This window comes from Pelecanus crispus, chromosome 2, assembly GCF_030463565.1.
Source record: "Pelecanus crispus isolate bPelCri1 chromosome 2, bPelCri1.pri, whole genome shotgun sequence".
Classification (NCBI taxonomy): domain Eukaryota; kingdom Metazoa; phylum Chordata; class Aves; order Pelecaniformes; family Pelecanidae; genus Pelecanus; species Pelecanus crispus.
This window is the reverse complement of record NC_134644.1, coordinates 146,206,815-146,228,689: the sequence shown is the minus strand read 5'-3', so window position 1 is coordinate 146,228,689 and position 21,875 is coordinate 146,206,815. Positions and strand designations below refer to the sequence as shown.

The 21,875-nt window shown below is 39.1% G+C and overlaps 1 protein-coding gene across 1 annotated transcript in view; it reads left to right on the top strand.

Moving 5' to 3' along the window:
* The first annotated feature begins 12,466 nt into the window (after nucleotides 1–12,466).
* Nucleotides 12,467–21,875, top strand: part of MMP16 (matrix metallopeptidase 16) — a 182,384-nt gene continuing 172,975 nt past the window's right edge. Inside the window, exon 1 of the mRNA XM_075705269.1 lies at nucleotides 12,467–12,598. Coding sequence (XP_075561384.1) covers nucleotides 12,467–12,598 — 132 coding nt within the window. The remainder of the gene's footprint in view (nucleotides 12,599–21,875) is intronic.

The window sequence follows — 21,875 nt, the reverse complement described above, 5'->3', positions numbered from 1 at the left end:
CTACTTAACTTATTCATCTACCAATACAGGGAAAACAACATGGAAAATAAGCTGTTGTGGTCAGTATCTTTAACAATTAAAGATTGACAAGTTCATATTTTGAGAAGGGCAACAAGATACCTTAAAAGATGACTACAGTCTGATTATTGAAATCTGCATAGGGTCCAGACAAACTTTACCTTTCTCACCTCTTTAAAGGAAGGTTTAGAGACTATACTGGTAACTATTATGAGGAGCTATGGGTTTCTGAAAATGAGATCACTTCCCAAAGCTGTACATGCTGTAATTACATCACAATCATATTATTGTCATAATGTTCTCAGAATGTCAAGCTCATACCATTCCAAGCAAGTACACTTTAATCAGTAAATGAAAAGCTTTTAGTTCCAAGAGCTAATATCACCTGTCAGCAAAAATGGAGAGAATACTAGTGTTTCAAAGAGTAGTCCTGTTAGTCAGCACACTAATATGTTACACAAAAGCTCACAAAACTTCCCATCATGTGAGGATCTTCCCTGACAAAAAAATAAAACAAGAAAAATCGAGAAACTTATCTTTAACAAATTAATGTAAAGTATGAACTGGAAAATGCAAATATTTCTCTGTCCTATATTCATTGTCAAGGAGTGGAACAAGAAATAAATTCTTTCTATGGAAAACAAATAGTTCTATACATATTTAAATCCAGATCAAATAAAAATTTGCTGTCTGTTTAATATTGATTGCATTGTCTACCTATAATGAATTAAAAACATAATTCAATGGGTCAGTCATTTTGTCAATGTACTCTGCTTTGAGGCAGGACTAACTTGAAACATTTGTAAAACTTTCATGACCTTCCTAAATAGCCTCTTCCAATGTTTACCTGTTATCACAGCAAGGAAAAAAATATGTCTAAACTAAAAGTCTTGGTTTTAAATTAAGTCAAATTTATCCCACAGTGATGGGAAATGAATGTATGCTTTTCATGATACTTGTACAGTTTCACAGATATCACTAGTATGTCCTCTATACTGTTTTCCTTTCTAGGATACACAAATCCAATTCCCAGTCTAAACCAAAACCTTTTCTCATACACTTTTAAATCTCTGATCACTTTGTTGCTACTTTCTGTTTGTTTTCTCTTAAAGAATGGTCCTCAAACCTAAACCTCTAGCTGAAACCTTACCAAGACTAAAGGAAGAAAAATTATCAGAGTTGTCAATTTTCCATAAACCATTCCCAGAATGACATTTACCTAAAAAGGAAACATCTTATAACCTTAGTTCAGATTATGGCACATCTATACTATTCTGTAGTCTTTCTTGTATTGCTCTTCCACATTGTGTATTTGCCCATAGAGTATCTTTCCCAAGCATGGTACTTGTATTTGTCATCACTAAATTTAATCAGATTTGGGACCTTTTCTCTGACATACACTGATCTCCAGAATACTTGCAAACACCACAAATATTGTGCCATTTGCAAATTGCATAGCTATGTCCTTCATTTCATTGTTTAAATCATTAATGAAAATATGGAACAGACCTTCAGAGAAGCTGTTTCCCTGAATGGCTCAGCTGGGACAGAAATGCACTACCTTTCCAGTTTGACACAAAACTATTGAAAACTGAACTATAACAATATTTTTTCAACCTCTTCTGGTAATTTCATCTAGACTGTGTAAAATTAACATGATAGTATACTGTTAAGGAGCTGGATTTCTAAAAGCTGTACATTAAGAAAGGAACTTTTTTGTCACCTAGTCATGCACTGTCCCACATTTTTAGACTTAAATCCCTGCTGCCCTCCATGAAAAAAATACTAAACTGATTGGTGAATGTACCAAGTAAAATGGAAATATTTGTTTTGTCATGGCAACAAAGTGCTTTGGTGGGGAACAGAGCATTCAGCTAATACATACAGAGCAAACAGTTACGTAAATTTGGGACCTGGACCATCAAATCTTGAAAACACAAAATGTGAACTATTTTGTTCCTATGGGAAGGTAGGAAAATGGAGATTCCCAGGTGCTAGTTCAATACCATCATGCCAAATGTCATTGTATGAAGTACTGTCAAGTAACCTGAAATTTCTGAGGGCTGGAAAAGTATGTATCTGGTGATACTACTTTAAAGAAAAAAGTTAAGAATATGTGGCATGTCTTGGCAAACCATATTACTTACATCGTTATGATTTAAAAGGCAAAAAGTTAATAAGAATCCAAGGAACTGTATAGCATGATTAGGAAAAAGGCTTAAATTTTATTAGGTATTTGTAAAATACCATAATGAAAAAGCGCCCTTAATACATACCAGAACCACTTTTGAATACTGAAGTAATCTTGTTAGACTGCAGACCTAAGTTCCATAGACTTTGCATTTACCTGAAATTCATATTATAAAAACTAAACAATATTTAGTTTTCAAAGTTATTAGTGCTTTTCTTGTCGCATATGCATTAATCTGTTCTCTTATGTTTTAGCAAAGTATTTGGTTGTACTGTGCTACAGGAAATTATTTAGATCAAATATAGATTTCCTGAGACAGGTCTTTTGGTAGTAAAAGTTAGTCCCATTGAAAACACTGAAAGTGTCGGTCTACAGCATATTGACCTGAATCCTCACCTGAATGCTGGAAATGCGTCTATCTTCTCTACACTTTTTTAGAGCTGAATTCTTAAGAAAATTATTTTTAATTCACAGCTTATTTGCAGAACATTTACTGGAAATTTCCAAGTTTTGTATGAGTCTGCATAGCTTCATAAGTCATCTGATTGTTACTTATGGTCCCTGACCATTTTCTATATGTTCATATACTTACAGATGTATTTGAATTCCTCATCTAAATGTAAAATTAGCTATTTTCTTTTGACTATTGATCACTTACATGGTGTGAATATAATTTTTTCTCTGTGGATTTTAGATTTTTAACCCTTTAATTTTAGTTTTTGAATGTTCCTATGATAACTTTTGCTCAGAACTACATTGTCTAAGGAAGAAAAACAACTAGAAAGCTTAGTTATACACTTAAACACTACAACTATATGTATCTTAACATCACTTATGTAAAAAATGAAGCACAAACAGCATATAAATAAATAAATTTCCAACTATATTCTTTTATGAACTCCAGTCTTAAAGCTGTAATGATAATTAAAGGATAGACAAGCTCATTTATTTGGTTAATAAAAAAGGGTAAATTCACAGATTTGATGCTCCAGACTGAAAACTTACAGCCAGTAAAATGGAACTTGCTCAAATAATTAATGAGAAAATTTCTTTTACTTGACCTAATCTCTTTTATCTCTGTTAGTCCATATGTATATATACGTTCTCATAAGCATACCATGCATATGTTTCACATTCATTTTGTTCAATGCTAAACGTGGATGAACATCATGTATTTGAAGATAAGCACCTGTACAGGCTTGGGAAAAGCAAGAAGCCTTTGTCTCAGAACTCCACCTCTCACTTTACTTTCTGGCAGCTTTCTGGATAGTTGTAATAAAAACCTAGACATTATATTCTCTTTATTAAGATAATCTGGAATTCTGCTTTGTGTGCTCCCCCTCCCTCTCTCTCACACACACATGCATGTGTGCATGCACACATAAACACACTCACAGAATAGCAACCTTAGTATGTGTGTTACAATGAAAAAACCCACATATTTCTACTGATGCTGTTGTCATCCTCTGTCCTCCAGAAATTTTACTCATCCTGACAAACACGGGAATGTTCTAAGAAAATGTGAGAAACTTTCTAAAAGGTGCAAATGCTTTCATCTGCCTTTGGGTCAGTGAGAGCTGAAGGTTTGAAAGTCTACTAAAGGCCCCTCACCTCATAAAACCCACTCACTATATGAAGAAGGTGATTTTTCACTATGAATGACTGGACAGAGTAACAACAGTAATACTACTAAATAATATGAACAGCAAGAAAGGCTTTCAGAGCAGTTAATAAGTAGGGCAACTGCAATATCAATCAATTAATGTAAACTGTGTAAATCTCAGGTGATGACTGAACAACTAAATAAATAGGAGTAAATGCACTTTTAAAAATAATTATCTATATTAGCAAGTCCCTTTCTAATTCTCCTATTTTTACTTTCTTTCATTTCTTTTCATCCTTTCCACCACAGGACAATGAAATAGATGAAGTGTAAGCCCAGTGTTTTCAAATATGCCTGTGGGATAGATTTGTCCAGTTTCCATAAAAATTAATGAGAACTAGGTGTTCAAATCTGTTAGGTTGCTTGAAATTTCATGCTGAAAGTATGAGCACTATTTGGAAGCCTCTCTCAAGCTAAAGGTCTAAGCATAATTCTGCCTCTTCTTCAGTCATGCATGAGTAAGAACATATGCTTCAGATCTCTACTGGGAGCCCCCTTAATGATATGGAAATACTGTATAGCCAGTTCTTGTGCTTTTATGAAGTGTCTTGCAATACAGAAGTTAGAAGAAAATAAAATTGAGAAGACCAGAAAAAAAACAGAAGGAAGTCAGAGGAAAGATATAAAAACCTGTATGTCTTAGATTAAGGAAGATTAGAAAATATATATGTTAAAAATATATAAATAGTAGTATAAATTACAAGGACCAGGATTGTGTTTGTGCTCACACATTGTACAGAGCAGAATTGGGGGGATAAAGGGGTGTTGCAAAAATCTTCAGTAGTTTTTGTGTGACTTTTCTATGCCTGAGTTATACAGGTCACATCAAACTGAACCGGTACAACTTTATAAAAGTCCACACCATAATCTAGCTACTTTTTGTGTGTTCCTCCCAGAATACAGATATAAAACTGCACTGCTTATCTCAGTCTTTTGAATCTTTCCTTCCCTTCACCTTCCCAACTTTTTTCACTTTGGGATAGGTGGGTTTATAGAAACACACCCACACTTCAATATTTCTGCACTTAAAAGCTTCATTTCTAAAATTTTTAAATGTTGCCTATTAGACCATCAGCATTCAAGTTAAAAAGTTGAAAATGACCAGGGAACCTTACTATCAGTCTCATGAGAATGCGCATTATTTTATAGTCCTCCTTGACCTGACCACAATTTCCCAAATGACAAAAAATTAACCAGTTATAGCAAAAGGATGCTAAAGATAACCTTGGCATGGAAGTAAAGGTTGCCTATAAAAGAGAAAAACAAACAGGTTGTAGTTGGAGGAGTAGAGACACAGAGAAACTGAATCCTCCGTGTGTGATTTTTCCCCTCTCACCTGAATACTTGTTTCTATCAGATAGGTATCTGTCACTTCGGGTGTATCTGTATTGCAGAATGGAGCAATATATAAGCTTAACCTTGAGTGAACCCTCCTGTTTCTTGCAGGCTGGCCTCTTCACATACATTTTCAAGGGTGCCCTTTTAAAACACATTTTCTATTGTTAACACTGCTTTCTTTATAAGCACTGTGCAGTTTTCTTCTCTAAACAGCTCTTCTTGATCCAAAATCTCATATATGAATGGTATAAACTAAAATGATCCTAAGGAGTCATATGCCTGATGCTTTCGGGGGGAGTCACTCCAGTTCTTGGGCTACCAAAGCAGCAGAACTGCTTTTTAGAATCTAAATTTTAATTCATGCAAAAGCAAATAAATAAAGAAATTATGCTGTGATAAAGATATCCTTGAATGTATATGCCAAGTATAGTAATTTTTTCTTGAGTCTGCAGAACAATAGCTCTAAGAGATGCAGTGATTTCATTAATGACAGTGGCAATTAACTCTGAAACTCACCAATGATATTTAAATGTTAACATTCCTATCTATTTTACTGCTACTCATTTTTCCAGATGCATCCAATCCATCTATAAAATTCCACAGCCTTAGGTTTACTCAAGTGCCAGATGCATGCTATTTCTCCCAAACTCCAATTGCCAAGACTCATCTTTCCCCAGGTAACACTTCCAATATTAATTTGTGCTGCAAACATACAGAAAAAAATGTACTTAAATAGTGTCTTGAAAGCTGAAAATAGACAACATAAAATTAATTTCTGTGGACAATAAAATAAATGAGACAGGTTGTAAGTACGGTTAATTTGGGAAGGTTAATTAATAGAGTAATTCAAAAAAGGTCTATTTTAACAATGTTGATGTTGAATTTCCAGCCAGGTTAGAGCATAACAAAACCTGGGATTATTACCTTCTATTTAAGATTCAACTTGATATGGAGTTATGGAGGCCTTTGTGTTTCTGTTATTGAAGCCACCTAGTAACAGACCTTTGCACACTTTTGAAACATAGTATTCATGACAGACACCTGTTTGTTTCTTTCTTGACCAAATCTTTTAACATTTCTAAGAGGACTTTGTTACTTTGCAAGCCATTAAGCTATGCCAGAGTATTCTCTCAGAACAACTTGTGCCTTCCTCCTCAAATCTGTCAGACTCACCTGTCACTGCTCTGCATTATTTATTTCTGGTTTGCGTATTGTGTTCTTCTCTTAGCTGTTAACAATATCAATCTCATACACAGGGCACCTTGTAAAAATGAAGGAGATAATATTCAACACGAATTGTTAAGATCTTACAACAATCACCAGACTGCCATTCTGACACTATTGTAAGCTCAGTGAATAATCACCAGTGCAGTCCAAAGGACAGCTGGACCACTTGTAAGTCTTTGGCTGTAAAGAACCCTTTAGTTTGAGATACATATGTTGGTAAACTGCTGATGCGCTTGATGCTTGAATGGGCCTTTCTTGCCCTGCAGACTTAGCCAAAAATCAGAAAGCGTGGAGAGAATGCATCAGGAGTGGGAGAGAAAACAGCAGCATGAAAATTGTCATAAAGTAGAGAAAATAAAGTTTGATATGAGGTGTTACACAGAGTAAATAAGTAAGGACTTGGCTGTTTCCATGCACTTTTTGGATCTATTCTTCACTAACCCAATATTAACTCATGTTCCTAGAAATGTTCTTATGAAAATGTTATTATCAAAAAAGAGATTTTTTTTTTTTAGTTATTATTGTGTACTTCTTGATGTTTTTCTTCCAGGAGCCATTTCTCTTTCACATCTTATCTTCTTGCTCTTTAAAATGTATTTCCCTGTCTTCAGCTTCAGAATTATATTTTCTATACCTATTTCTCTTGGCCACTTCTCCTGCCTTCAAGACATTAGGAGATACCTGCTGTACTTGCTGAAATGGATGTTGTCACCACAAGGACTAAAATAACTGAAGGCCTGACAAATGCCTCACAGAAGAGATTTTACCCTCAGAATAGCTCCCTGAGACAGAGAAATCGTATTGCAGACTAGGAAACGATTGGTTAGATTGGGTTAGATTAATGTGATTTGTAATTCCCTGAATGAGCACCAGAGTAAGATAACCTGAGTTGCCTCTGCTTTGTGCAGACAGTTGGACCTGATGACTTACAGAGGTCTTGTTGACCCTAAATTATTCTATGATAATATGACTCTCTGAATTAGAAATTCCATTTGTAATTTCATTTTTTTTTTAACATTTTTACACTTTCAGCCTTTCTTCCTCTCAGTTCACTGGCTTCTTGTGAAAAGTTGCAACCAAACATAAACAAAAATATCCTGAAATATTACTGACTTTTATGACTCTAGAAATTTTCCTTATGAACCTACATCAATTGTGTGTGAGGTTTTACACTGTTATTTATATTTCTCTTTACTTAGGTTCTTTATAAAGCCATTCGTGGAGCTGTAAGACAACACAGTAAAGTGCACTGGCAGTATAAGTCAGTATTACTTCCTGACCAGACAGCCTTATGCCTACAGTGAACCTTGTGTAAATGAAGAACCACAGATACCTGAACACAGGCAATACAAGTGTGATCCTGGCAGGAATACATATTCAATGCGATATTCCCTCCTACACTGTTAAACTTGTGTGTTGCCTTTCAAACAAACAGAATTCATATGGACACATCTATGGAAGTCTCATTCCACGAGTAAAAGGCCAGGTGTTTAGCACATCTTTTCCAAACCAGAACTAGATAGAGCAGTGTGAGATAAATATAGATGTGTGAGATATGTGTTATCTACCCTCAATCTTTGCAGTTTATTGTATCTTGTAATGAAGCTCTACTCTCTTTAAAAGTTCCAGCTGGTACTATCTGCAGCTAAGCAACACAAAATACAGAAAGGACAACATGTAATATTTTGATTTTTTAGCTATCATATGAATTTCTGTTCAGAATTGATACACAGTAAAGTGGAATATTTTTGCCCTGTGTTCAAAGGTGGGCATTCAGATGTTTAATGACATCTATGTCTGCTTCTAGTAACCATCCATTGTAAACCTGTGACTGTAGTCATCCATAAAGCATATATTCTACAGAGTCTAAGAAACTCAGCAAGGTAAATGGACTGGTTGGGAGCACAGGAGACAGACCTCTTCTGGCCTTTCAAAAAGGCTAAAGTTTTAGAACTGAATGGAAATCTCAGTTTTTCAATTTTGCTTCCCTACATACCTGTTCACTGCTTATTAATTACTGCTGCTAACTGCCATAGGCAAGAACAGAAAAATCATATTGGTATTTGATAAAGATAAAAATCTGCAAGACACTTATAAAGTATATGACTTCAATCATTCAACTACTTCAACAAAGAGCTCCCATTTCTTTCAGTTGCATTTTGCTGCTCCCTTCCTTCTTTACTTGTTTACTTATCCTTTTATCTTTGTTGCTTTTTTGTCTTTTCTTGAATCTTTCTCTTAATCCCATACATACACATCTACAAACAGCTCTGTGTATGGAGTTTTAAATTCTTTGCTATTTCTCTTTACCTTCTTACATGTCCCATGAGGCTCTGACCCTACTCCTGTATGTTCCTGCCCACAGCTTACTCATAAATATTCAAAGCCCTTTCCCATCATTTCTGGCATTTCTTCCCTCACACAATGATTCCTGAATTACATTTTTCACTTCAAAGATCTTCTCTGTCCTTCATATACCTTGTTTCTTTCCTTGGCACTCATATTCACACATCGCTACTCTCTTTCCTTACCAATCTCTTTCTTTACCCGTGTGGTCTCCCTCTCTCTTTCTCAAACGTGCTTACAAATACTCAGGTGCTTTCATTCTCTACCATTCTATTCATACCATTGTTTTTCTTCTTTCTTCTTCTAATGGATACAGTGTAAAGGAGGGAGGTAGCTATACTCATGGCCTCCTGCTTTTCACAGTAAATAGCCACAGCAGTCCTGACAGGGCAGATTAATGAAATTCCAGTTACAGGAAATCTATTTCCATTTCTGGGTATTACACTAATGACAGACTCTACAAAATACACCAGCAAAAATAGAACTCATGCTCACTCAGAGCACAAACAAGAAGGAAGACCCTTAGGGGAAGAGAAAAACCAAAAACGACAATATAAAGTTAGTGAGTTAGTGTTCCTTTTACACCAGTTACAGTGATTAATTCATAGAGTAATAAAAGGAAAGAAATTACTGATATACTAGAAGCAAAAAAGTTTACTAGATCTCATAATACAAGCCACTGCCCTAGGAATGGAGAGAGGATAGCTATAATACTCTTGCCTGTCAAACCCCTGTATGGAAGAGATTCCACACTCCCACTAGGTATCTTGTTCCAAATGCTACTACCATCACATTTTAGAAAGTTTTGTCTAAGATTGAATCTGAACTTTCTGAATAATTTAGTTGATTCATTTTTTCCTTCATCCCAAACCCAGAAAGAAATAAATATCTGTCTTTTTCTCAGCAATACTTTCCATATAAAGAGACCATTTACCCTCAGTCTTCTCAAACTAAATAAATAGTGTTCTTTCAACTTTTACACATACATCTTACTTTCTAAATGTTTCAATATTTTGTTATTTTCCTCTGGACTGTCATTAGTTTGAGACCAAACACAGTTGGCTTCATCAATTCCTAGCAGAAAAATGATTTGTCCCACCAGATGTACTGCATACCTATTAATACGCTCCACAATGAGACTGTCTTGTCTTTTTAATGGTAGCATGCTGCTGACTCATATTTACTTTATAGTCCATTACAGCCCCCAGATTCTTTTCTGAAGTGCTACTGTTTTACCAGTAACCTTTTGATTTTTCTTCCCAAATGTAATTTGCATTTGTCACTATTAAGTTTCTTCCTGATGGTTCCAAGACATTTCTTTAATTTGTTAAGATCATTTTGACTTCCGATACTGGCCACCAAAGTGCCAACAGGTCCTTCTAGCTTGCTGCCAGCTCTATATTTCATGATTTCATCATTCGCATCACTAACAATCTGAGGGACAGAAAACCCCTTTAAGATGGAGCAGTTAACATGAAAAAAGTATATCACATAAGGAATTCTGCTTAAATACTGTTACTTTTGGTTAGGCAGAACATGACTTCTTCAGAGATAACTGCCTTACCCTTAAGATATCAAATGATGGAAAACCTACCACATTCCTAAATCCTGCTACTAGGTGGTGTCAAAATTTTATACATCTAATCTGCACGTGTTTTAATTCTGGCTGTTGACTATCTGAGTAAGGAGACTTCATCTGTCAGATATGCCTTTTACTTACAGGCTGTTTGGTATCATGATCAAGTATCTTTGCATCTTTTTTGATAACCAAATGAGTAAAAATAAGACATAATTTCAAATCTTGGAATTTTTAAATTGCTTCTTTCTTTTTTTTTTTTTTTTTTCCAGTAAGCTTGTTTTTTTCCCCCCTCTATTTTCCCCAAGGTGCATTGTTGCACTAGCTTGTCTCACTAATCATAGAATGCTTTGGGCTGGAAGGGACCTTGAGAGATCTTCGAGCCCAACCCCCCTGCAGTGAGCAGGGATTGAACCTGTGAACTTGGCATTATTAGCACCATGCTCTAACCAGTGTTGTGCATCATTCCACCCTTGACTGGATAACCCTGTTAACGTATCAAAGGGCTGCATAAAACGTCCCATTAACCATCAAATCACTGCTGGAGTGGTTTATCTGCCATAATCACAAGGCATTTTGAACATCATGATATCCAGCATAAAGTTTGTTTGCGCTATAGGTATTTCACGCGTTGTTTTCCCTTAAATATATGACCACATATTTGGACGCATTAAAATAATTTTTCAGTCAACCCAATTACCCGGATTTTGTCCGGCTTGTTTATACCACTGTCAACTACACTCTCATGATCTCACTTTCTGTGAACTTGGTCAGCGGTGACTTTGGATTTTCTTCCGAGCCGCGGAAAGAACAACTCGCCCCGGGACACCCTAATGACTCTGCGACGACCCTTCCCCGTCGAGGGCCGCATTTCGGGCGACTCCCATCTCTCCGCCTTAAGTCACTGTCCAAGAACTTCAATTTGCCGCTTACACGAGGGGCTCCTCCCTCGCCGCCCTCCGCCTCCGGGCGTGCCGGGAGAGGCTTCGCGGAGCGGGGCCGGGCTGTTGGGCTCGCCCCGCCGAACCGCAGCGGGGCTGGGACGGGCTGCGCGGCCCCGAGGCCTCGGTGGCGGCCGCGGAAGGCCGCGCCTGAGGGACCCCGGCCCCGCCCCGCCCCGCCCGGCCCGGCCCGCCCCGGCCCGGCGGCCGCTCCCGCAGACCGCGATGGGCGGGCGTTCCACGGCCGCTTAACCGGAGCGGCGTCCCCATTCCCCCGGTGCGCAGGGAAGCCCGGGCCGGGCGTGTGGCAGCCCGCGGGCACACGCACCGCCCCGACCGCACTCGCGGCCCGCGGGAAGACTCGGGGCGCTCAGGCCGCGCCGGGCTCTGCTCCGTGAGGAGGGGAGGCCCGCCCTCCCGGCGGGCTCGGCACCTGGGCGGCTGCTTCGGCACGTTCGCGTGAGGAGGGCCGGCCGGCCCGCCCGCCCCTCCCGGGCGCCTGCCGCCCGCTCCCGGCCGCCGCGGGCTGCCGGCCTGGCCAAGCGCGGCCGTAGGGCGGTGGCGCGGCAGGGCCGCCCCGCGGGCCCGTCGCTAAGACGCCTACGGGGCGGGGCCATGTAGATTTCGGCTGAACATTCTGGAGTGGAGGGGAGCGGCGGGGGGTGAGGCCAGGCGAGGCCGGGAGTCGAGCCGAGCCGAGCCGCGCCGCGCCGCGCTTCGCCGCCGGCCGGCCAGGCCGGCCTTCCCCGCGAGGAGGCGGAGGCGGAGGGGGAGGAGGCAGGGGAGGAGAGGAGAGAAGGAGGAGGAGGAGGAGGAGGAGGAGGAGGGAGAGGAGGGAGGACACGGGGAAGCGGTTGCTGCTGCTGGGCAGAGAGGAGTCGTGCAGGAGCTGCGGCTGCACTCGGACGCCACATTCCCTCCTTAAGGGGCTGGTGGTGACGATGAGCGAGAGCTGACCCTGCCGCTGCCGCCGCCTGTGCTGTGAAGTGTCTCCTCCTCCTCCTCCTCCTCCTCCTCCTCCTCCTCCTCCTCCCCTGCTGTGGGTGAACCTGCGCTACGGGCTCTTCACCGACACGGGGGGGGCTGGTTTGTGTGTTTGTTTAAGGCAAAGAGAGAGAAAGAGAGAGAAAGAGAGAGATCTTCCATCCACTGAAGCACAGTTCACTATGATCGTACTCGCATTCAGCACTGGAAGCCGGTTGGATTTCGTGTCTCAGTCCAGGGTGTTTTTCTTGCAAACCTTCCTTTGGATTTTATGTGCTACAGTGTGCAAAGCGGAGCAGTATTTCAATGTGGAGGTAAGATCAGCCGTATGCGTGTGCGAGCGTGTGTGCTTCCCCTTCTCCCTTCCCCCTTCCCCCTTTTTTTTTTTTTTATATCCCCTAAATAAAATAAAATCAAATAGCCAGCCAGCCATGTCTTCCAGCAGCCAGGGCATACGCCTGTGTCGGCTTTCTTTCCAGCAGCCGGGAGCTAGCTCCCCTCCCTGAGTTCCCCCGGCTGATGGATGCGTTGCAGCCGGCGATCCCGTTATCCGCGGCAGCACAAAGCGCGGTGCTGAGCGCTGGAGCGCAGCCCCGGCCGCCCGCTGCCCTCGCCCACGGACGACGGGAAACCCTCAGCCCGGGCACAGAGGGGGAACCTGGGGCGTAGTATGTACACGCAGCTCGGGGAGGGCTCTGTGAATATCTTGGACCTAAGATATCGCTGTATCGCTGAGTTTCCCCAACCTTTTTTTTTTTTTTTTTTGAAAGAAGAATGAATGAAAGGGCGTTATGGGGACAGGAGGAAGGAAACTTGAGATTGTGGCACGTTTCTTTTTGGTAGAGTATTGGACAAAATAAGACTTTTTCCCCATTGAAACGTAACAAAAAGAGTTGCCACTAGAAACAGTGAAACAAGCGGCATAAAGGTGCACAAAAGTTAGAGGGTGTGGAGGACCAGGAAGCAGAATTTTTCCAAGTGCAGGAGATTAAAATGTGGGGATACCTAAATGGGGCAAATCCTAAGAGTTTGCAGTGACAGTGAGAATTCAGTGGACATCCATTTCCAGTCGCTCTTCTATACACTCCCAGTTTTCCCATTTGGGGTTTTTACGTAGTGCTTTTTATTAACTAATGTTCCTTTACTCACGTTATCATTTTTGCATATATTCTTTCCTCCTTTTCCCCCTCCTGTCACTCCATTCGTTCTGCTGTGATGCTGTGAGCCCTTTTTTTTAAATCTGTTTCAATGTGATGTGTGTATTTCCCTCTTCCTTTCCCTGTCTATTCAACATCTTCATCCTTCTTGTTATGTGTCTCTTTAACTTATACATGCTCTTTCAACTTCTAATACATAATTCTGTTTTTTTGTTAGATCCCCATGTTCCTTCACTTTCTTCTGTCCTGCCCACTCCAAACTTTCTGCTGCACCCATACACCACCCTCACTCATTCTTTTTTCTAGTCTCTTTTGTCTCCTGTGTTCCCACAGTTCTTTCTCTCAGAGAAGTCTGTGTCTTTTCCTCTGTCTCGCACATATGCACACTTGCTTGTTTTATATGAGCTCTTGTTCTTGCTCAGTGACACTCATTCTTGCTACCGGCTCTGGCAAGACTGCTCCTGCAGATGCTCCTGTGTCACTAGACTGTCTCCCTTTTCATCTAAAGTTCTTACCTGTAGTTCTTCTGCCTCTGTCTCATGCAAGATCACCTCAAATGTATAAAAAATCACTTCTTCTTTCCTCATGTTTGCTTTCATTCTAGTCTTTCCCTCTCTACAGGCAGTTTCCCTTGCCACATGCAATCCTCCTCTCAGCTTAACAATACACATCTATAGCTTTCCTCTTTGAGTTGTATCTCTCCAGAAAGTATTGTCTATTTACTCCATCATCAAGATCTCTGCTAATTATAAACCCTAGGGTTTTTTTTCCTGTGTCATCTACGCTCTAGTCACTGTTGTTCGTTCCTTATCACAAATGTGCATCTCTGCTTCTGTTTGATTGTAAGCTCTTTGGGGCAGGACTCATGCTTTCTTATATGTTTATGTGGTGTGTACCATGCTCGAGTCTGGATTACAGTTGTGAGACTTTTGCTATATAAATATTAAAGTCACAGATTTCAGAGCGCACATTGAAGTTTTATCCTTCTTTTGCTCATGTCCTCAGCTGCCTTCTTTACTGATGAGCAGGGGAAGGCAGCGTGGAAGAGAGGAAGTTGCTCTCTGTCTCCTCTCCAGGCTTCACAGGCTGGCCCCCTGCAGGGTATAGGGAAGAAATTCCAGCGACAGAACTTTCTCCTTCCACAGTAGTCTGCTTTGCTACCATCTGGCTTTGCTGGAGAGACGGGCGGCAGATGGAGCTAGTGTGGGAGGAGAAAAAGATTGGTTTAGTCAAGTGGAATATGAACAGGAGGCCAACTCCAGTCAGAAGGAGGTTTTATGAGGAAAGAAGGGAAACACTTTCATTTTTGCCACCTCTTCCGTATGGAAAAAAGCACATTTTGAGGGCAAAGGCGATATCGGGAGCAAGAAACACTGCTGGGTGGAATGAAGTAGTGTGTGTATGTGTGTGTGTGTGATAAGGATACATATTTCTGCCTTTTGAAATATGCCATCTCCTGTTCTTCCTCCCAGCCCTTCTGAAACAAAGTGTGTTGTCATATGCCACCGCTCCCAGTCTCTTTTCATATTTAAGTCTTGGAGCCACAGTCTGGGAGCCAGAATAGTGTTCCAGGGAATTAGTCTAGTATTTGAAAGTTGTCCTAATACAGGACTTTTCCCTAGGCCACTGCCTTTGACCACTGTCAGGGACACGGTCCTGGGCTAAACGGACCTAAGATTTGCCCCAGAACAGCCATTGTGATGTTCATATTGTTTGGCTAGTGCTAAAAATTCAACTTTCTTTTTTGTTGGGAACGGCAAAGGCTAAAAGCATAGGAAATTTGAGGCAAAGGACTTGGCAACAGCATGTATGTATCGTGCTGTACAATCCGCGTCAGCACAAGTGCATAAAACAGTTGTACTTGATAGTAAATTGTGAAAATATGACAAACACTTCTTATGACAATAAGAATAAATATGTGAAGTAGGGTTCAGGAAAGAAGTGGTGTACATTTAGTTGAATGAAATGTCACTGAACAAATGCTTAGGGTGGTTGGAAAGCATATTTTTTTTCGTTCTTTCTTGTCTCCAAATAAAGTACAGATAATACCTGTGGAACGTTATGAAATGCAGAGATAATTTCTTTTCTCTTGTTATTCTGTCTCATTTAATCCACATTCCTGACTGATAAGCAAAATCTGTATAGCAGTGTAATATTTTTTTGTTTGGTTGGTTTTTTGTTTCAATGTGGGTTTGTTAGGCTGTGAGCCAGGGCAATTCTTAGGAGATATTGTTGTAGCTCAAAGATACTAAATAAAAATATTATCTTTTAAAAGAAAAACGCTAAGCTGAAGTTTACAAGCTTGTATGAACATTACCTTTCTTCCTTATAATTTTGTTGTCCCTCTGTAAAATTTCTTTTAACCAAACATCTACATGGATCAAGTCCTCAAGCTTCCGCTGATAGCTGAGTTGTCAATCCTGAAATGTATTCATGTATGTACTATTTCATGTAATAGACACAGCTGAGTAGAATTCAGATCATGAAGTACAGGACTCTGGAGGGGCACACCGGCACTCTGGATCAGTTAAAGCTTTGTGGTAAAGCTGCATGAGGGATGGTTGTAAAGTGGTAGTTTAAGTAACGATGAAGATTAAGATTCGCATACTCTTATGTGTAGGAAGATTTTAGCATTACTTTTCAAAGTTTAGAAACGCACCCAGTTTGATTGACTGTATCTGTGATAAGGGAAACACTAGAGACAAAGCATGCTTCATCATCTCTTTCCTCAAGCTGGCAGTTACGCTCTATTTTCCTTCTTCTAATGCTAAATATATAGACTTGAATCCCTAGAGGAGATCTTAAAATGACTCTTATTTTGGTGTGAGCAGCTCTTTAAAACAATGCAGTCTTTTCTCTCCTCCCATTTTCGGAGTTGGGACAGTTACATTGCATATTGTGGAACAAAATACAGTGGAATCCAAACTTCTGAAAAATACCATCAGCTTCCTCCCTGGTATTAAGTGGCTGAGAACCCCGTTGTTTTCATTGTTAATAAACTTTACAATTAGCCTCCAGCTCCTGCTGAATGGTAATGCATGACCTTTTCTTCCATAGGCTTTGAGTCTTTTAAGCTTAAAACCAGACCAGTTTAATTCTTCGGTTGGTAACTGAAAAGCAATAAACTTTTGGGAGGGGAAAAAATCCTCCAATGTCACCCTTACACACCTTTCAACTAGTGGGCTTGGTTGTCAGGTTTGCAAGCACAACACAGTATTTTTATAATTTGTTAAAATGCAAGCTCAAAACTATGAGGAAGCAATTAAGGTGGTTTGGGTATAAACAGTGCCATGTGTCCTAAAAGGACTTTACAGGGGTCTTCTGAATTGTTTTCAGTTGCAGTCAGTATGCATGATTCTCAGTTATTTAAATTCTGAATCTCACTCTTGCATAAGGTATCAACTAAATGAATTGGGTTTTTGTTAGAACAAGAAGTTCAAAGTGAAATTATTAGAAGGATGGAGAGTAGTTATTGAATCAGGTCGTGGAGGTGGTAAGTGGGTGACATATTAGTCAATAAAAATATAGACATAGTGTGGTGTATTTCCTATTTGATTATTGAGGAAATACAGATACATAGAAAACCTCCTGTAAAGGCTTCTGTTAAGCAAATATATCTAGATAAGGAAAGTAATTGGCAAGTTATGTGTCTGATAGGCAGCAGAACACTTTTCTGTCACAGAAAGCAAATACCTACTATATAATGAACTGGCTCTCATTTGATATGAAGAAATACATGTGGAGACTACAAGTTGGCAGAGTGCATTCTCTGCTGTAATTTAAACAATAATTCCTGTTTACAAAGATTCCAGTAGATCAATTTTCCATTGTGAAGTATGAGATTATTTTGTGTTACTACTGTTGCAGGGACATTTATGGATTCTGTTGCCTGTATGTTTTTTTCAAAGACAGATTGAAAAGATGGTCCCGGTTCACAATTGACATAGTATGTTAGACCTTAGATGCAAGATGGATTTGTTTATAATTCTAGTTCATCTTGGTTTTGTATTGCAAATTTTTGATTGCTTAGTGTCTAAGCATCACAGCTATTAGTAGGTCTCAATTCTACTAGGGAAAAGAAATAAAATGGTTAAATAAAGAGATTTATGTAATCACCTTATGTAGTGCAAGATAAACCTACCAAAACATGTATTCCTAATGTTTTCTGACATGAGATCTTACCAAAATAAATACACAATTTATTAGCCCACCAAGCCCCTCTGAACAAGCTCAAGTTCTCGCCCCTTCTGTTATTCAGAAGGCATAATGTAAAACTCCTGCATAAGCATTCATTGTTTCTTCAGAGTGGATATACTGTGTTCTTTAACTGGTTTAAGATTTATGCTGCTCTTTGTCAGTTTTATTTGAATCCATCTGAAAGGTCAGTGCTTGCTCTAGGCACCTCAGCTCTGCTTATGCACTCAGCAAGACTGAGCTGTAAGAGTTTATAAAGATAGAATGTGGTATTATATAGATTTTAAAACATTTCAAACTGCATCTGTTTTCTGTATTTTAAAGCCTCTCATCCTTCTACTTTACTGAATGATCTTTTTGTAGAGTCAAACACTGGAGGACCCTGTGTTGATGCTTTTTGAAGATCCTTAAAGTAACAATGTAACTTTTGTTTTTTAACTTAACCTATTTAAATTGCTTAATTCTTCTCACCTCTCTGTTCTGGATTCCAGTTTATTCTCTAACCTGTTCACTATCCTCAAACTACTCTATTGACCATAATCTGAAGGAGCAGGTTGAGTCTGTTTAATTTGTTATCTGTGATACGTCAAATGACAGATTTGGTTTCATTTTGTATGAGGAAGACCAGGATAAGTGCTGCAAACATGATTTGAGTTGGCACTGAAATGGATTTGAAAAATAATTATGATTAGAGCTTTATCCTTTAAAAAGAGGTCATGCTATTTGGAACCTTTATTTATTGGTTGCCTGGCAACGGTTCATTCATGTTCCTGCTTATCATCATTCATTATAAGCATCTTTGCTGTACAGTGAGAGCAATTAAGTGGCAACAACTTATTTATGTGATAAATTAAAATTGACATAAATTACAGAAATAGAAAAAAAAATATTTCTTTAGTTTTACTTAGTAACCAGAACTGTTGGTACAATGTTTCTCTACTTATTAACAGCTGGTTTATAGCAGCTGAGGTGTTATCTGTACTTCAGCTCTGATCATAATGTTCCTAGCATACCTTTTGAGTTATTGCAGCACGTAATTGACTTAGGGGCTTGTTCAGGTGTTTTTGTCATGGTTAAAGTCACCTGTTAATTTCAAGATCAAGGCTTCAGAGTATGAGGAAACTTATCCCCTGTTGATTTCAGTGCTTAGCATTAGGCAATCCAGTCTCAAGTGCTGAGGCTTGAACCCAGTATTGGGAAAGGGGTTTAAAGTTCTGAGATTAAAACTGCTGCAACAGGGGATGCGCAGCTGAAGCAATGAGCCACAATAGTTCTGCAGAATATTAAAGTTACTTGATGCTTTCTCTCTGTAGAACAATAGCAGTTTTTATTACACTGTGCGAAAACATTCATAAAGCATATTATTTGACAATTGTTTTGTGACTGTGGATGAGAAATATTTTGCCTTTTGTATTAAATCTTTATGGATCATACCATGTTTGACCCTTGTGTGGAATGGGATAGTTGTGCTATGGAGTATTCGTAGAAGATGTCTCTGTACATTGGGAGGAGTATTGGAACAAATTCTTTATGGCTGCATCTTAAAAGAACATCTGTCACTGTAGGGCCAGGGTGGAAGTAGATTTGTCACTCTGCTGCTATGTCTTTGTAGCAGTGGATTTGCCTCTATACCGGACAGCTCAGAGCTCAGGGAAAGGATGTCCCTCTAGTACCGATGCCCTCCACTTTGAGCTTCTGATTTTATTAACTCACCAGCACTCTTCATACCAGGCCGTGGTTATGGGGGACAAAGTAACTGCTGTAAGACAAATCTATATCGATTTTCATCAGCTTTTCCCACTCACATGACATGTCTGTAATACATGAAGATGCTGTTATATGTTTTTACCTTTTACAAAACAACTGAACTGTTTTCACAGTTGTACAGATAATTTGAAAAGAAATGCTAGCCTCAGTAAATCTGGTCTTTAATATTTTTTCCTCATGATCTTGTAGAGAAACAGTTGTTTTATTTCATTGGTCCTGTTCATTTTTGCTGACATGTAATCACATTTCCACTTACAAGTGTGAAATACAGCTTGGTGAGGGGGAGACTTACCTTTTTAGAAAATTACCAGCCGAAAGGCAGATGGAAGATTATCAATTTCTTTAAAATGTAGATAGCAATAACAGAAAAACAAGCATGCCTTTCAATGGGAAGGAACATACTTCTTTTAAATGTGTCAGTGGATATTTACAAAGTGTACCAAAGAGGAAATTGCTTCCTCTCTGTACTGCATCTGGATCTGAAGGTGATGATCCTGTCATATTTTTCTTTCTTACCTCAGACGTTGGTTGTGTGATGCTCTTCTAGGAAATGGCTTTGACCCACTGAGAAATTGACAGATTGTGTTTGTTTACGTGTCATGGTTTACATGCTGTACAGAATAGTAATAAGGCATTTAATTGCAAGTAAAATAAATTATCTGTCTTCCACACAATACAATCTATTATTATTGCTAGAAGTAATAATATTATATTGCTAACTGTACAGCATGATTTTGGTTTTGGCAAGTAAGGTGCTTTTTTTTTCTCTCATACTTCTATGTATTTAAAAAAGAAAAAAAACCCAACAACCCAGGATGTTTTTTGATTTTCCTTATTGATCATGAAATGCTGGATTCTGATACTTTTGTCCTTCATTACTCATACACGGAATGTCAGCTTTGGAAAGGTCCTTATTACCTCTTTGTTGCATGTATTTTTAAATATGTAGGAAAAAGGAGGTGATGTGAGTGAGTGACTGAGGCATTGTGCTGGGGGGCTGGAGATCTGGGTTGTGTGTCCAGTTCCATCATGAATCTTCGTATTGATCACATAGCTTATCCATCTTTGTAACATAGCTTCCACCAATGTGAACTGGACTAATTGAAGAGTATTTGTTGCCTTTTCCAATATGTGTCAAGAATAATAGAAGTGGTGTAAAAGAGCCAGGAATATATCTTCATCATTCATTTGTCTTGGGACAGTTTCACTTGTTTTCATAAAAAGTAGTAGAGGCATATCATAAAATATAAATACTGCATTTCAATTTGGTCATCTGTGTAATAATTCAAGTAGTGAATCTGTTCAAGAGACAAGTACCAGAGCAGAAAAGGTGAAAACCATGTCTATAAACTTCAAACCCTGGTGGTTTGTTTTGTTTTGGTTTGTTTTTTTAAAATGTAAATACCAAAACTTGGTAGAGGACATTGTTAGTAGGATTACATAAAGGATGTCATTAGATGACTGAAGATACAGAGTATTGCATTCTCTTTCTGAAAGAAAGATGGAATAAGATACTTTTTGTTACCCAAATATGAAAACAAATAGTTTCCTTCAAAATGTATTTAAATAAATGTGAAAGTTTTAACAAATAAAATGGATTTTGGATCAGATTGTAAATGTTTCTCAATGCAAAATTAAAAACTGTTCTATTTTTGAATGATTATACTATTAAGTAAGTAAATTGTTCCACAAATATTCGTGTTGCCTTGTCATCACAGTACCAAAGTTTATCCTCTTTTGTTCGAATATTTGTGGATTTTTATGAAATACAATAAAAAATTGGCCTTTCACTGCTCCAGGTATTTATGTTTTTTATTAGACACCACTAATAAGCAGACATGCTGCTCACATACCCCTGGATGTTAAAAACTTAATGGTGGGAGGATGAGGCACAGGGGAAATAAAGAGATTTGCTATGCTGACATGTTAAGTATGATATAAGTGGAAACTGAATCTTGTTCTTCAAGGTTCCTGTACCATGAGTCCATGAGTTCACCTTATGACCAACCTACCTTCCTTCCCTCCTTCCCTCCTTCCCTCCTTCCCTCCTTCCCTCCTTCCCTCCTTCCCTCCTTCCCTCCTTCCCTCCTTCCCTCCTTCCCTCCTTCCCTCCTTCCCTCCTTCCCTCCTTCCCTCCTTCCCTCCTTCCCTCCTTCCCTCCCTCCTTCCTTTTCTTTCCCTTTCTTCTTTCTTTCTTGTCTCTTGTTTTCACTTTATTTTTCTTCTTTTTTTTCTTTCCTCTCAGCTTGTCTTCCTACAGACCATTGCCTGCAGCCAAGGAAAATCATCAGTCATTATTGAACCATAGAATCAGAAATATTAGAGATAGGAAAGACTTACCAAGAGCCTATTTCTCTGCCAGTACGTGGTTGCTAACTATTGTATATTTGCTGGAGTTTTGTCAAATCAAGTCAAGTTTTAAAATCCACAGTGGTGGGACTTCCAAAATTGGAATTGAAACAAAGCTGGTAAA